We start from the raw sequence: 16,840 nt of genomic DNA, 5'->3' as shown, positions 1-16,840 counted from the left end.
GGCACCACCAAGGCATTTATCATATAACACGTAAACAAAAACCTTACGGGGATGTTGCCTGGAAACTCTTCTCGGAGCGCTCTTAGTGCCAGGTATGCAGCCTGCTTTTTTGCCTCTTTTTTTGTGTTTCTTTGTCTACTCTCTGGAAAAAGTCGGTCACCGATGCTCACTCTGCAAACAAACCTGCAAAGTTGGGGTGTTGCGAGAAAAACAATTTAGACATGCACATCCTTTTACCCATGTTTTAAGTATGTGCATAATTGCACCATGCATCTGGCCAAAGTGGTAGCAATATACAGAATTTGAATGTAAAATCAGGGATAGAAAGAATGGACAAGAGGGTAAGGAGCAGAGCAGTAGGGAGATTGAAACTGAACAAGGTATGTGTAGGTGACAGGAGTAGGGGAGAGAGAATGCAGGAGGCAGGAATGAAATGAGGCAGGCTGGAGGTCACCAATACAAGATGAGGCAGTAGGTTCACAGGAACGAGTCAGATCATAGGGGCAGGGCAGACAAAGGCCACTGGGACACGACAGCTTGGGCAAGAATACAGATGTACATTTTTGCAACTTGGAGAAATGCCAGGAAATAACTCTCATTGTAATAAACAAATTGGTCAGAAGTATAAGGTTAGTCAGAGTTTAATGGCAATTTATTTCTGCTGCTTACATATGGAAACATTTTAGAAGCGTTGCTATAAATGTATTTGTGAATTATTAATCAGCCAAACAAAAAATTCCTGCTGCCTTTATATTTCAGTAGCTTTTGCAGCTTGTGTGAAAAATAAGTTTTGTTTTGGTTATTTTAATTTGCTAGGTGCACACATTACATGTAGCATTCATAAGTGTTAGCGGCTTTGTAGAGCACTAGTGTGCCAGGTAAGAGGACATCCCATAGACTTTAGATATATGAGTTAGCAGCAGATACCTGCTGCATTTTACCATCATCCACAATGACACAAGTGTGACACCAACCAAAAATAAGAGATATGGTAAGAACTTACCCTTGTAATCTCTATTTCTACGGAGTCCATAGGGTTCCGCAGGATACCTTGGGGTATAGGCGATGGCGGCAGACATCGGGCACCTCAGAGTTAAAGTTTTCAGCCTCCCAGGATGCACTGGGGTCCCTCTCCTATACCCCGCCCCTGAGCCAAGGCAAATCAGTTACGTAACAAGCCATAGGCCGGAGGAGGAGAAGAAAGAGAGAGAAGAAAGATCTGGAACACACAAGAATCACATTCTCACCAGAAGGAGACGGAAAAAAACGGTGACCAGATCAAAGCCCATCTGCGGTACAGGTGCGACAGGGCAGGAGTCCTGTGGAACCCTATGGACTTCCTAGAAATAGAGTTAACAAGGGTAAGTTCGTACCATATTTCAGATTTTCTACTTCAGGGTCCATAGGGTATCCACAGGATACCTTGGGGATGTCCCAAAGCAGTATCTTTTAAGGGTGGGGACGCTCCTGTGCTGAAAGGAGAATCCGCCGCCCGAAGGAAGCATCCTGAGAGGCGAAGGTATCGAATGCATAATACCTTACAAAGGTATGGACAGAAGACCACGTGGCTGCCTTGCAAAGATGAACAGCAGAGGCACCACGTCGAGCTGCCCACGAAGGACCCACAGACCGAGTAGAATGAGCCCTAACAGAGGATGCTACAGAAAGGCCCTCCTGAGTGTAAGCCTCAGATATAGCTATGCGAATCCATCCTGCCAAAGTTTGCTTAGTGGCAGGCCAACCCTTCTTACGGAAACCATAGAGGACAAACAAAGAGTCCGACTTCCGAAAAGAATTGGTACGGTCAACATAAATCCTGAGAGCACGTACCACATCCAAGGAGGCCTCACCAGCCGAGAGGTCTGGGGAATTAAAGGCCGGCACTATAATTTCCTCACTAATGTGGAAACTAGATACCACCTTAGGTAGGAAACCAGGGCAAGTGCGAAGCACCGCCCTATCTCTATGAAAAATCTGAAAGGGAGGGCGACATGAGAGAGCCCCCAATTCTGACACCCTTCTGGCCGAAGCAATGGCCAGAAGAAACACAGTCTTAGCTGTAAGCCATTTTAAATCCATTGAGCCCAGTGGTTCAAATTGTAGTCCTTGGAGAGCCCTCAGGACCACAGCCAAATGGTGGAACAAAGGGAGGCTGAATACGTAGGACACCTTGCAGAAAGGTGCGGACATCAGGAAGAGTAGCAATCCTACGCTGAAACCACACTGACAGGGCAGAAACTTGCACCTTCAGGGAAGCAAGGCGAAGACCGTGATCTAAGCCCGCCTGTAGGAAAGCCAAAACCCTGGATATCCTGAACACCTGAGGATCATAGCCTCTAGGACAACACCATTCAAAGAACGTATGGCACACTCTGTGGTAAATTCTTGCAGACACAGGCTTCCGAGCACTGAGCATGGTGTTAACTACAGAGCTGGAAAACCCCTGGACCATAAGAGGGCTGTCTCAACAGCCACGCCGTCAAAGACAGACGACTCAGGTCCAGGTAAAGGCAAGGACCCTGAGACAACAGGTCCGGACATTGAGGCAACAGCATCGGAGAGTCTATGGAGAGACTCTGAAGATCTGAGTACCAGTGACGTCTGGGCCACGCTGGAGCTATCAACAGGAGCGTGCCTCCTTCTTGCTTGAAGTTTCGAATGACTTGAGGAAGAAGGGAGAACTGAGGGAAGAGGTACGCAAACCTGAAGGTCCACCGGACCGACAGAGCGTCTACCAGAAGAGCCTCCACGTCTCTTGTTCTTGACCAGTACACAGGCAGCTTGTTGTTGTGTCGGGAGGCCATGAGGTCTATTTCCGGAGGACCCCACTTGTTCACTAGTAGTTGAAACACCTCCTGGTGAAGAGACCATTCCCCTGGATGCACATCTTGACGGCTGAGAAAGTCTGCTTCCCAGTTGAGGACTCCCTGTATGAACACTGCCGAGATGGCAGGTTGGTTGTCCTCCGCCCAAGCCAGAATGCGGGACACCTCTGTCAGTGCCGCCTGTTCCTCCTTGGCGGTTTATGGTGTTCCTCCTAGGCGGTTTATGTAAGCCACCGTGGTGGCGTTGTCCGACTGTACCTGCACGGGTTTTCTGTGGAGAACATGTCTTGCTTACTGAAGAGCTCTGAATACTGCCCGAAGTTCCAAGATGTTTATTGGAAGCACAGATTCTGCCAGTGTCCACCTGCCCTGGAACAAGTGTGGACCCGTCACTGCTACCCAGCCTCGGAGACTGGCATCCGTTGTCAGAAGGACCCAGTTCGCCACCCAAAAGGGGTGTCCCCTGTTCAGGTGAGTTGACTGTAGCCACCAGGCCAGAGACAGACGTACATCCGGAGAAAGCACCATGGTCCATGTCTTTATCCGATGGGGCAACCCTTTCCATCTGGAGAGGATCAATTTCTGCAGAGGCCTGGAGTGAAACTGGGCATATTCCACCATGTCGAACACTGACACCATGGAGCCCAGTAACCTCATCGCTGAGTGAACAGATACTCGGCAGCTCTGGAGGCAATTGCGTACCTTTGCCTGTAATGCAGAGATCTTTTCCTCCGTCACAAAGATCCTCTGTTGTTGAGAGTGCACCAGGGCTCTGAGATGGAGCATCCTCTGCAAGGGAACCAGGGTGGACTTCTTCCAGTTTATCAGCCAGTCGTGATTCTGCAACACAGATATTGTCAGTTGCAGATGGCGCTGGAGGATCTCTGGAGACCCTGCTATCAACAGAAGGTCGTAAAGATAAGGCAACAATCGGACCCCCTGCATCCGCCATGACTTTGGTAAAGACCCGAGGCACTGTGGCCAGACGAAGGGCAGTGCCTGGAACTGGAAATGTTGGTCGAGCACTGCAAACCTGAGGAATTGCTGGTGCGCTAAGATAATAGGGACATGCAGATAGGCGTCCTGAATGTCGAACGACACCATGAAATCCCCAGGCTCCATTGGCAGATTAATGGAATGCAGGGTCTCCATCCTGAACTGAGGGACCCTCAAGGACTTGTTGAGGGATTTGAGGTTGAGGATGGGCCGGTAAGACCCATTGGGTTTCTGTACCAGAAAGAGATTGGAATAGTATCCCGTGCCCCTCTGGAGCATAGAATGCAACACTTTCTGGAGTTCCAGGGCCTTGTCCTGATCTGACGGAAGGCCTGTTGTGAAAAACCGGCTGGGAGGCCTTCACTGGAAGGAGAGGGCATACCCCCGAGAGAACACCTCTTGTTCCCAAGTGTCCTTCGTACCAGCACTGGGCGAACTGAAGCAGGCGGCCTCCCACTCTGGGGTCCCACAAGGGGAGGCTCATCCTGTCAGGCTGAAGGCTTATCGTCCGACTTGGGAGTAGGACGTCTTGTACTCCAAGCCTGCTTCTTTGGCTTGGCAGATTTCCTGTTTCATGACTGTCTTGGAAAGGACTGTATCTTGGACTTACCCTGGGCCCTATAAGGCCGAAAGGACGAAGTACCAGACCCTGAAGGGACTGTAGCCGATGGCAAACACGCAAGTTTAGCTGCTGCCAGCGTGGCCACAATCTTGTCCAGATCAGGACCAAACAGGACCTGTCCATTAAAGGCAAGCATTTAAATCCCTTCTTGGAATCTTCATCTGCTTTCCAGCCGCTACTGCTGCCGAGGAGATTCTGGAAGTGATGAGACCTATATCCGAGGCTGCCTCGTTAATGTATGTGGCTGAGTCTCTGAGACTGCCAACTAACTCCACTTGCTCAGCTGAGGAGTCAGTATCCAGAGACACCTCCAAACTATCTGCCCAGAGGTCCATGGCCCTGGCCACCCAGCATACGGCCATAGCCGGTCTGGAAGCACCTTCAGCAAGGGAATAAATGGATTTTAAACATATTTCCAGCTTGCGATCCGTAACATCTTTTAAAGGAGGACATGGAGGGCATGGGCAATGTAGCACTCCTCACTAGGCTTGTGACATGAGAATCCACCTGTGGAGAGGTTTCCCATTTGGAAAAATAATTATCCACAAATGGTTATGCAAAAGCCAAGCGTTTTTGAGGCTGGAACCGCTTTTTCCACGCCTCCTCTAAATGACTCACTAACTGACCAGATAGAGGAAATACAGTGGCATCGCCCTTAACTTCCTTAAAGGCGGCGTATTTGGATTTAACCACGGGGTGATCCTCATCCTCAATAATAAAGGCCGTACGGACTGCCCGTATAAGGCCAGGTATATAGACTTTAGACTTAGACTCCGCCTCCTTTGCACGAACGGGCTCTTGGTCTGAGAAGTCAATAATTTCACCGTCATCAGACGTCATGTCATCATCATCATACTGAGCCATCTGAGACACTGAAGGCCACTTAGAAGGCCGCAATTGTAACTCCCCCTGTAAAACGTCCGTCAAGTGCTGTACCGTAGTGGACAATGAATTCACCCACACAGGCTCCTGCGAGACCTGAGGAAGCGTAACCGGGAGACCCTGAGGTAACATCAACTGCCTGGGGAACCCCTGCATGGGTGATAAGACCACCGCCTGCTGTGATAACCCCATCTGGGGAAACAAAGGGGGCGTCACCAACTGGCCCACAAGGGTTGTAAGTGCCTTAGCAAAACAAGCCCAGGGCGGTTCCTGTACAGGTGCTGTGACAGAAATCGGGCATGATATGAGATAACATGCCCGTTATAAACCCTCAGTGTTTATTTAACATCTCCCTCCGCTAACAGTACATTACATGTGGTACATATTAGCTGAAGAGGGTATTCCCATTCACTCCCAGACATGATGACTGTAAACGGAGCATATGTGACTCCCCACACAGAAAAACTGTTTACTGTGAGGCAATGAACACCCTGCAACACTGCACCGCAAGGGCTTTAGTAGAGGAAGAACAGGGACAGTAAAGTGGCTGACAGTCAGAAGTGAAAGTACAGTCAGACAGCGCTAGCATATAGTCACATACAATGCAGAAATAAATAAACTGCACTACAAGCACTGTGATCAACTACACAGACCAGAGCCTGGTAGGAAACAGCGCTGCACACTCTGACCTTATCGGAGGAGAGGTATGCGGGGGGACCCGGACCGCGATGCCACCTGTATCAAACTCCAGCAGCGTTTGCACACTTTCTAGAAAATGGCCGCCAAGGAGCTGAGAGGAGGCGGGCCCGGGGGAGGAGTACTGGCACAGGCTGCCAGACCGCTGTGGAAAGGCACTGTGCAGCGGGGGAGGCGCCGGCTGTGAAACAGGGAAGGCACGCTCCCCTGGCATGCTATTAACCCCTGGGACGCTGGCATGCTATTAACCCCTGGGACTCCACGCGCAGCCTGTCCACAGGGAACCCATGCGCGGGACCCCGCCGCTTACCTGTCCCCCTTGAATGTCTGAGCTGACTGTCTATGCTGTACAGCACATCTTGTGCAGCAAAAGCTGCCTGGAAATAAAATTCCAGGGGCTAACAGCCCCCCTCTGAATATGGTGATCCGACTCCGAGCTGGGCACCTACGAAAACTGAGATGCCTTGACTCGGGGGCGGGGTATAGGAGAGGGACCCCAGTGCATCCTGGGAGGCTGAAAACTTTAACTCTGAGGTGCCCGATGTCTGCCGCCATCGCCTATACCCCAAGGTATCCTGTGGATACCCTATGGACCCTGAAGTAGAAATATATATACTGGTCAAACAAAAAGAGCTGAGAGCTAATGCCACGGATAAAGGCTGGACAGAGGTAACACCCAATCACAAACGCAACAAGATTAAGGCCAAAAACTAAATAGGCGGAATGTCTCTTGATGAGGGTTAAGTCACAATGGACTGGTCCAGAACGCAATAGAGAAATCAATTAATATACATTGGCAGCTGCAGGGAGGGGACTACACAAAATTTGTACAAGGAGCAGCCAAGCAGTGTGAATTAATAATAACTGCCTGGAAAAAAAAAATATATATATATATATATATATATATATATATATATAAAAAATAAGTGGGGTCCCGTGATGTGGGCTGCAGGCTTAAATGCATTGATCAATCCATGAACCAAAATCCCATTATTTATTTAGACATTATTGTGAGTGTTTAAACATGGCGAGTGCTGAGTTTTCTGATTTTATTTATTTAAGCAATGTGGTCACAAGCCACTTGCACCCCACTCCTGGGAATGGCGAGTGCAGATCTGCACCCCAAATCTGGGGGTGGCGAGTGCAGTGGATTTTTGACTTTATATAATCACACACATATATATATATATATCATACTTGCCAACCCTCCCGCATCTTGCGGGAGCCTCCCGCTGCCCCGCAAAACTAATGAATCCCCCGCATTCCCCACAGCTCCGTGTGAAACCCAGACTGCGCATGCGCAGGTCCGGATGTGACAGGGACAGGACATGAGTCACATGACTATTTCCCCTTCGCGCTAGCAGTATGCCTGCCTGGAAATGCAGTTGCACCACAGGGTTGTGGGTAACGTTGGCCGCCTCCTCCAGCAAGCAGAGCCGCCTGTGTGACTGTCAGTGCAGGGAGAGACGTCAATTCTCTCTTGATACAGCGGGGACAGCAGCTGTTACATCTTCTCCCACCTGCCTAAAGAAGTAAGTAATAGTAGTAGTGCTCAGGTGGTGTGTGACCTGTGATGGGAGCTGCGCTGCAGGCTGGCAGAGAGATAACCGGGCGGGGGAGGGATGGGGAGCAGGACAGGAGAGCAGTACTGCAGCTATAACAGACGGATTGAGTGGGAGGGGGGGAGGGCAGAGCAAAGGGGGTAAGTGTTCCAGGGCCCCCTCTATCAGGCCCCACCAACTTTTGATTATTCAACTTAGAATCTTTCAACAATGTAAAAGTGAAAGGAAGAGGGAGAAGTCAGAGCAGGAGGGGCGTGGCTACACGGCAGGGGGCGGGTCTACATGGCACTGTGTGTGCAGCAGGATGCAAGCAGTATGAGGGAGAGGAGCACTGCAGAAAGTGTGCACTGTGTAAGGTACTAAAAGGGAGGGGGGACACTGTGTATAAGTGTGTGTGTGACAGTATGTGTGTGTGGAAGTGTGTGACTGTATGTATATGTGTGTGACTGCCTCTCTTCCCCCCCAATGCTAGGGACCACCTCACCCTGCAGAGCAGCAGGCATTGATGGCAGCTGTAATTATTACAGTTTTGGTGCCCATGTCACACTGTTACACCCCCAATAACACTGAGAGGAAGCATCCTATATGCAACCCCCCCATGCCAGGATCACCTCACCCAGCAGGAGGCAGTGCTGGCAGCTGTGATTATTATCCTGCTTGTGCCATGTTACACCTATTAAATCCAACTATACTGAGGTCAGCTGCCAGTTCCCTCCAGCACCTCCTCTGCCCCCCTCCCCACCAATGCAGGGATCACCTCACCATGCAAGAGTGATTGCTGGCACTAGAATTATCACCTTGCTGGTGCCCATGTTCAATTATTACACCACAATACTACTATGATCAGCTACCAACATTCTACTGCCCCTCCTTACCCCTCTACCCTGCCCAGCTGCTCTTACTACTACAGTTTTTACCTACCAATACAGGACACACCCCTGAGTGGAAATATATATGCCCATAGGCGGAGCTAGATATGCATGTGGGGCAGAGCATGACACATCCCCTCAATGGCGCACCGCGCAGCGCATTCTACTAACAAATATAATCTCCCTGAAACTAGTTTTCAAAAGTTGGCAAGTATGATATATACATACTTTACTTCTTAGGGAGTTCCCAGTTTCAATCATCAGTGCCTTAACTTACTGAGAAATATGAGATGCTCCAGTATGTTGAACGTCCAAAAAGTTCCAGATCCAGCTCTGCTTCTGGCAAAAACGATTGAGTAAGGATATATAGTCTACTAGACTCTGTCCTACCTGAAAAGACAGAAAATGTAAAATAGATTCAACCTTCACCTTTAACCAACAGTGTGCTGCATGCATGCAGCAAGACACCTTCTGTTCCCCTTTCTCTGTGTCAACTAGAAGACACAAATATCTGTATGGCTAATACAAGGATAGCTACTTCATATTTCAAATATACTGTAGGCTTGTTCCAATGAGATCTACATGTTAAAAAGGGAGAAGAAAATAATATTAAAGCTAGAATGACACAAAAATAATTTGCGAAATGAGTTGGATATGTGGCAGAATTCAAAGTCTAAATTTGCTAATAATAATAATAATAATAATACAAAGAATAATAATAATAATACAAAGAATAATAATAATAATAGTTGATAATAAGTACAAATGTAAAGTGCACTGCAATTTAATTTTTTTTACATTAAATTAATAAACAAAACATTTTTTAAAACAGACATATTTAAAAATATTAGTGAATAAAATACCCAGAAGGTGTCCCAGTGTTAGCTGGTTCCAATTGTTTACACTCCGATTGCAGAGATCAGCAATAGTGCTCAGATGGGAACTTCAGTTCTCCTCTTTGCACAGAATTTTAACTTTGTAATCCAGCACATGCGCTCTAGAATGCCATCCGCACAGCACTCTGGGGGGAAAATTTGGCAGTGATGTTTGGCAGTTATGTCCTCATAGCGTTCTATGGATAATGCAAAAATGCCAAATGTATGAAGCTTGCCCCTTATAGGTAATGCCATCTTTAGATGGTGTTAGACGTTGCAGCCTGCATGCTACATATTCACATTTATTTACAGAGAACGAACCTTAGGATTTCTTTCTGGTATACAAGCTTGCATGGTCGGGGCCTGCCGGTCTTGCATACACAGTAAGTAAACCTGGAAGTAAAGTGATAGTGTAAGTTAAAGCTTTAAGGTGCCTACACACTGGATGATTTTTTGTTCGATATGGCCATTCCAATGCATCGGAACGACAGATTGTGTAGTGTCAACGAATGATAATGATGCGTGGTCCTGCGGGTCATTTGTCATATCCTCAGATATTACCTACGTGTAGTAAGATCTGCTAATCTTGTTAACGGCGCACTGTAAAACATTAAGGACACCCGATAGGTCGTTGGTCAGATTGCACAGTTTAAGAACAATATCGTATGTACGGGAGTGCCAGGAAGTAGCCGGGGAGTTCAAGGGAAATTGTTGACAACATTGCATTGTGTGCGAGTCGTCTAGTGTGTAGGCACGTTTACTTTTTATCTCTTCGTCAGGTCGGGCACTGTGTCCTGGCAAGAGAATTTTAATCCGAAACTAAATCCATTGCTTAATAACGCTATCTGCAGGAATAAAACAATTAAACTTAATGGGGGAATTGTCATATTATTAATGCATATGCCCCTTTATATCAATCCTCAAATATTTATCTCTGCGGTGATGATCTCTCTAAATGTGTGCGATCAATCATAGGAGAACACTCAATACAACAAAATGTAGCATGCGGTTTTTCTGTGGACATTGCATTCTCCCTATGTAATCATGTCGAGTACATATGAGAATAAAAATGTTGTTTAAGACTGAATTATATCACAAGTTTATTATTAGACTTTTTTTCCCCTTAAGTAATTATGGAAAAAAGGTTTATTTAAATACCTCAGAATCAGCAGATGCTGAATTGGCAAGTCCACTTTCACTCGCCCTGTCAAAACTGATGGAGCTAGCACTAAAAGACATTAATTTATATGAATAGCATTACAAGGCATTCAAGATACTTCTGTGTTGATAATGGGAAATCCTACGATTACAAATGTGAGTCCAATAGGATGAAAGCGTCTAAGTTAATTGTCAGCTGACTAAAATAGAACATGTGTAATATGTCAGGAATATATATATATATATACAGTCAGGTGCATAAATATTGGGACATTGACAGAATTTTCATATTTTGGCCTCTATTCACCACCACAGTGGCTTTGAAATGAAACAAACAAGATGTGCTCTAACTGCAGACTTCAGATTTAATTTGAGGGTAATTACATCCAAATCAGGTGAACGGTGTAGGAATTACAACGGTTTCTATATGTGCCTCCCACTTTTTAAGGGGCCAAAAGTAATGGGACAAACTAAACAATCCTAAATCTAACTTTCACTTTTTAATACTTTGTTGCAAATCCTTTGCAGGCAATTACAGCCTGAAGTCTGGAACGCATAGACATCACCAGACGCTGGGTTTTATCCGTGGTGATGCTCTGTCAGGCCTCTTCTGCAAATGTCTTCAGTTCCTGCTTGTTCTTGGGGCATTTTCCCTTCAGTTTTGTCTTCATCAAGTGAAATGCATGCTCAATCGGATTCAGGTCAGGGGATTGACTTGGCCATTGCATAACATTCCACTTTTTAGCCTTAAAAAACTCTTTGGTTGCTTTTGCAGTATGCTTCGGGTCATTGTCCATCTGCACTGTGAAGCGCCGTCCAATGAGTTCTGAAGCATTTGACTGAATATGAGCATATAATATTGCCCGAAACACTTCAGAATTCATTCTGCTGCTTTTGTCAGCAGTCACATCATCAATACAAGGGAACCAGTTCCATTGGCAACCATACATGCCCATGCCATGACACTACCACCACCAGGCTTCACTGATGAGGTGGTATGTTTTGGATCATGAGCAGTTCCTTTCCTTCTCCATACTCTTCTCTTCCCATCACTCTGGTACAAGTTGATCTTTGTCTCATCTGTCCATAGGATGTTGTTCCAGAACTGTAATGGCTCTTTTAGATGTTGTTTGGCAACTCTAATCTGGTCTTCCTGTTTTTGTGGCTCACCAATGGTTTACATCTTGTGGTGAACCCTCAATATTCACTCTTGTGAAGTCTTCTCTTGATTGTTGACTTTGACACATATACACCTACCTCCTGGAGTGTGATTCAGACCCGGATGCTAAGCCACGATCGCTCGCTGCCAAAAGGGGCTGGGTATGCAAATTCCGCAATCACACTGTGTGGCGTAAGGACGCCCTCTATGTCTTATAGAGCAACGGCAGTGAGCCTACGCTGGTGTATAAAGATGACCACTTTCCTTTAACACACGTCATCTCCAGGAAGTGTGTGATTAATCGGTAACATCGAGAGCCATCGGAGCTGCACACAGTCCTTGAGGTAGACCCTACCCCGCCACCAGCACTGCGATCAGCGCTGACTGAAATACAACCAGGTGACAGGTACAATGACGCCTCTATGCTAATTATGCACGCCCTTTAAACGCCATTTTGACGCCCAGACACGCCTGCGTTCGCACCACCACTCCACCGTTCACAAGCACCTTCCCCTTTTACCACCCACAAACGGCACTATCTGATACTCAAGTAGCGCTCAGTCTTTGTGCTACAAGCGCACGATTCCCGATTACAGTGACTGGCTTGCGCATGTGCACTGCGATGCATATGCATGCGCAGACAGGCGACAATCGCCCCTAGCGAGAGATCGCGGCTTAGCGTCCGGGTCTGAATTAGGCCCACTGTGTGTCTGTACTTATTCTGTATATTGGCGATTGCTAATATATATTGATTACACAAAAAAAGAAATGAATGGGTTATTGCAATGAATGAGAAAAGCTCTGTGGTGCATAGCTCAGAGAGTCCAGAATTTGAAGGAGCACTCTTGGCCTCCTGACAGAACTGGACAGTCTCTCGGTTCTGCCCACTTCCCGACTGAAGTGGGTGGCTGGGAGGATGGATGACAGGATTCACATTGAATCACGTCATCCTTACCCTGCCACCGCTGTAAAATGCTGCAAATTGTGGCTTTGAACAACTGGGGCAGGGCCACAATGCCGAAAAAATGAGGCTCCATGTTTCTCCCCATTGGAGTGGGTTGTGCCCCTCCTAAACTCTCCCAGAAGGGACCTACATAGAGTCGGCAAGTATGTATGAAGGTAGGAGCTCTGGGCACCGCTCTAGGGAGCAAAAAAGATGGAAATGCGAGACAGCAAGCTCCAGTGCACAGAGGTGCCTCTGCTCTTCTTCCATACAGTCTTGTCCCACTGTCCTAGTTACCATTCCTGCCTTTTCAACCTCCATATATCTATGTCTCTGCCCCACCCCATACCTGTGCCTCTGTCCCCTTACCCATTTGCCTCTGCCTCCTCCCCATGTGTGCCTCTGCCCCTCACTCCTTGGCTAGTGGCTGGTGCTTAGAAGAGCCACATAATTGAACCTAAGGATGGCAGGTGGTAAGTACAATTTTCTGTTACTAAATCACTAGGGCTTTTTCTCCTTTTTAGTCTTTAAAGGTTTCAAAATTGATCTATTTATCTAAACAAACACACATACAGTCAGGTCCATAAATATTGGGACATTGACAGAATTATCATATTTGGGCCTCTATTCACCACCACAGTGGCTTTGAAATGAAACAAACAAGATGTGCTCTAACTGCAGACTTTCATATTTAATTTGAGGGTAATTACATCCAAATCAGGTGAACGGTGTAGGAATTACAACGGTTTCTACATGTGCCTCCCACTTTTTAAGGGACCAAAAGTAATGGGACAAACTAAACAATCCTAAATCTAACTTTCACTTTTTAATACTTTGTTGCAAAACCTTTGCAGGCAATTACAGCCTGAAGTCTGGAACGCATAGACATCACCAGACGCTGGGTTTAATCCCTGGCGATGCTCTGCCAGGCCTCTACTGCAAATGTCTTCAGTTCCTGCTTGTTCTTGGGGCATTTTCCCTTCATCAAGTGAAATGCATGCTCAATCGGATTCAGGTCAGGGGATTGACTTGGCCATTGCATAACATTCCACTTTTTTTCCTAGCCTTAAAAAACTCTTTGGTTGCTTTTGCAGTCTGCTTCGGGTCATTGTCCATCTGCACTGTGAAGCGCCGTCCAATGAGTCCTGAATCATTTGACTGAATATGAGCATATAATATTGCCCAAAACACTTCAGAATTAATTCTGCTGCTTTTGTCAGCAGTCACATCATCAATAAATACAAGGGAACCAGTTCCATTGGCAGCCATACATGCCCACGCCATGACACTACCACCACCAGGCTTCACTGATGAGGTGGTATGTTTTGGATCATGAGCAGTTCCTTTCCTTCTCCATACTCTTCTCTTCCCATCACTCTGGTACAAGTTGATCTTTGTCTCATCTGTCCATAGGATGTTGTTCCAGAACTGTAATGGCTATTTTAGATGTTATTTGGCAAACTCTAATCTGGTCTTCCTGTTTTTGTGGCTCACCAATGGTTTACATCTTGTGGTGAACCCTCCATATTCACTCTTGTGAAGTCTTCTCTTGATTATTGACTTTGACACATATACACCTACCTCCTGGAGAGTGTTCTTGATTTGGCCAACTGTTGTGAAGGGGTTTTTCTTCACCAGGGAAATAATTCTTCTGTCATCCACCACAGTTGTTTTCCGTGGTCTTCCGGGTCTTTTGGTGTTGCTGAGCTCTCCGATGCGTTCTTTCTTTTTAAGAATGTTCCAAACAGTTGATTTGGCCACACCTAATGTTTTTGCTATCTCTCTGATGAGTTTGTTTTGATTTTTCAGCCTAATGATGGCTTGCTTCACTGATAGTGACAGCTCTTTGGATCTCATATTGAGAGTCGACAGCAACTGATTCCAAATGCAAATGTCACACCTAGAATCAACTCCAGACCTTTTACCTGCTTAATTGATAATGAAATAACGAGGGAATAGCCCACACCTGTCCATGAAATAGCTTTTGAGTTGATAGTCCCATTACTTTTGGCCCCTTAAAAAGTGGGAGGCACATATAGAAACCGTTGTAATTCCTACACCGTTCACCTGACTTGGATGTAATTACCCTCAAATTAAATCTGAAGTCTGCAGTTAAAGCACATCTTGTTTGTTTCATTTCAAAGCCATTGTGGTGATGAATAGAGGCCAAAATATGAAAATTCTGTCAATGTCCCAATATTTATGGACCTGACTGTATATCATGTGGGCAGGGCTGATGGCCTGTCAGAGGTCTGAGGGGCATGTTGGACGTCTAAAGAGATACAGAGATCTGAGGGAAGTCTGAGGTGCATCTGGGGCACTGGCCAGGGGCAGAAGTATGGGAGACAATGGAGGCGCCTGCCGCCGGGCGCCAGCACTGAAGGGGCACCTCCTCCATCACCCACAATATATTCACCCCACTTAGGGCTGTAAATATAGGGGATAGGGGGGCACTAAATGATAACTTGCCTCCGGGCACCTGGGATGAACTTACGCCACTGGCACTGGCTTCACTAAGGGGGTGCGGGCCGTACCGGGTGACACCATCAGAGGGGGTATCAGAGCTCCGAAGGCGCGCAAAATAAGTCCTACACCACACTGGGTGACGCCGCTGATCTGGGGTACATTAGTACATGGAGGGAGTATCACTGCATGGGACTGCTCTAGGTTCAAGAGCTCAATGCCACATTGGTATCAGACAGGCCTTTGGAAGGTAGACGAGGAGGTAGGGGGCACTGCCCTATTTATTTGTCCAGGGCCCCGCAATTTCAGATGGCGGCCCTGGTTAGAACGGTTTCCTGCTGCAGTACTTGGAAGTGACACATATATTCTGTGCTCTCTGCATTGTACAACCTATATCCAGAGACCAGTCTTGTGTTGCCTTACACTAAAGTCATTTAAAAAGGTAGAAAACCCTTTACTTTTGGAGGGATCTACTTTGTTACTTCTTTAAACCAATTAATAATAACCAATAAATAATTACCTTCCAGACAGCGAAGAACATTCAGATCCAGACTCATCTACGAAAACTTCTGGCAACTCCTGTAGTTGTAGATACAAAGGTTATTTATTATGATTATAACAGAAGTACAAAACGTAATTTAACTAATTGTGTAAGCGGCTCAGTAGCATTGGATACATGGTTAAAAGCATTTGAAACCTTTTCAATGTAAAATTCATTTGGAAGCAAAGATCAATTCTCTTGTTTTGAAAATATTAAAACAACACTTTACCATAATATCATCTGGATACTCTCTTCTGAGCTCCTTTAGAGCAAAATAGGCTGCCTCCTTCTTTGCCTGTTTCTTGTTTTTCTTCAATCCCGATTTAGGATATTCTCTTTCTCTGACTTTTGCGCTGTACCTAAACCTACAAAAAAAAAAAAATTTACTATATACCAAACTTTTATATAGTACCCGTGTTCTAAAAAAAAAAAGTTGTTACTATGCAGCTGCATTATGCATAGCAACCACGCAAGTTTAAATCACATTTGGCAGAATGCCCCTATGTTACACACAAGACAGAAATTGTACATTCCTATGAGCCTTTACCTAGTTTTACAGAAAATATAGCCCTTATTTTAGTGCGTCGCTTCTAACATATATATGGTTATCAAATAAGTGTGCTTTATTGGCTGCATATAGAAATAGATACTCAATAGAAGCACAGGTCTTACTTTGTGGTTTATTTCAATATGATTGGTACAACATGTCACTGACATACTGTACAATACAAAGCGCTTTGAATATATGTATATACGGTATAGTGTGCTTGACAGGCAGAATGGGTACACTAGAAGGTAGGCGCCGCGATAACGGCAAGTATACAATGCAACCTTCTGTATCTGTACATACTCGCTGTATAAGAGATGGGTTGGGTATGATATCCCGGCGGAATACTGACTATTGAAAATCCTGACTGCGACCGGTAAGTACCCTAACACCCCCCCCCCCTAACCCTTACCCTCCCTTGGTGGTACCTAACCCTCCCATCCCTTAGCTAACATTAAATGTAAGCTGGATACTTACCTTCGGGATGCCGGCATCGGGATCTTCGTCCTGTTCGGGATTCCGGTGTCTGGATATTGGCGGCGGGCATCCCGTCCCCTGGCATCCTGACTACATCCCATAAAGGGATGACCTGTGTTGTACAAGATGGTTTTGTGCAAAAGGGGTTGTTTCTTATCCCATTTAACACCTCTATGATACAGCCTGAAATAAGTGATGCGTGTAGGCATTATCACAAGCTGGGTG

At 46.2% G+C, this 16,840-nt stretch overlaps 1 protein-coding gene across 1 annotated transcript in view; it reads right to left on the bottom strand.

The window, feature by feature from the left end:
• Positions 1-16,840, bottom strand: part of LOC148518669 (interferon-induced, double-stranded RNA-activated protein kinase-like) — a 116,756-nt gene that overhangs the window by 54,304 nt on the left and 45,612 nt on the right. The window contains exons 7-11 of the mRNA XM_088477430.1: positions 15,821-15,956; positions 15,571-15,629; positions 10,486-10,555; positions 8,730-8,842; positions 48-183 (exon numbers count right to left, since the gene is read on the bottom strand). Of these exons, the coding sequence (XP_088333556.1) occupies positions 48-183; positions 8,730-8,842; positions 10,486-10,555; positions 15,571-15,629; positions 15,821-15,956 (514 nt within the window). The remainder of the gene's footprint in view (positions 1-47; positions 184-8,729; positions 8,843-10,485; positions 10,556-15,570; positions 15,630-15,820; positions 15,957-16,840) is intronic.

Source organism: Taudactylus pleione, unplaced genomic scaffold (assembly GCF_031769625.1).
Source record: "Taudactylus pleione unplaced genomic scaffold, aTauple2 ptg000201l, whole genome shotgun sequence".
Lineage (NCBI taxonomy): Eukaryota > Metazoa > Chordata > Amphibia > Anura > Myobatrachidae > Taudactylus > Taudactylus pleione.
The sequence above is the reverse complement of the archived record's forward strand: the minus strand, read 5'-3'. Positions and strand labels throughout refer to the sequence as shown.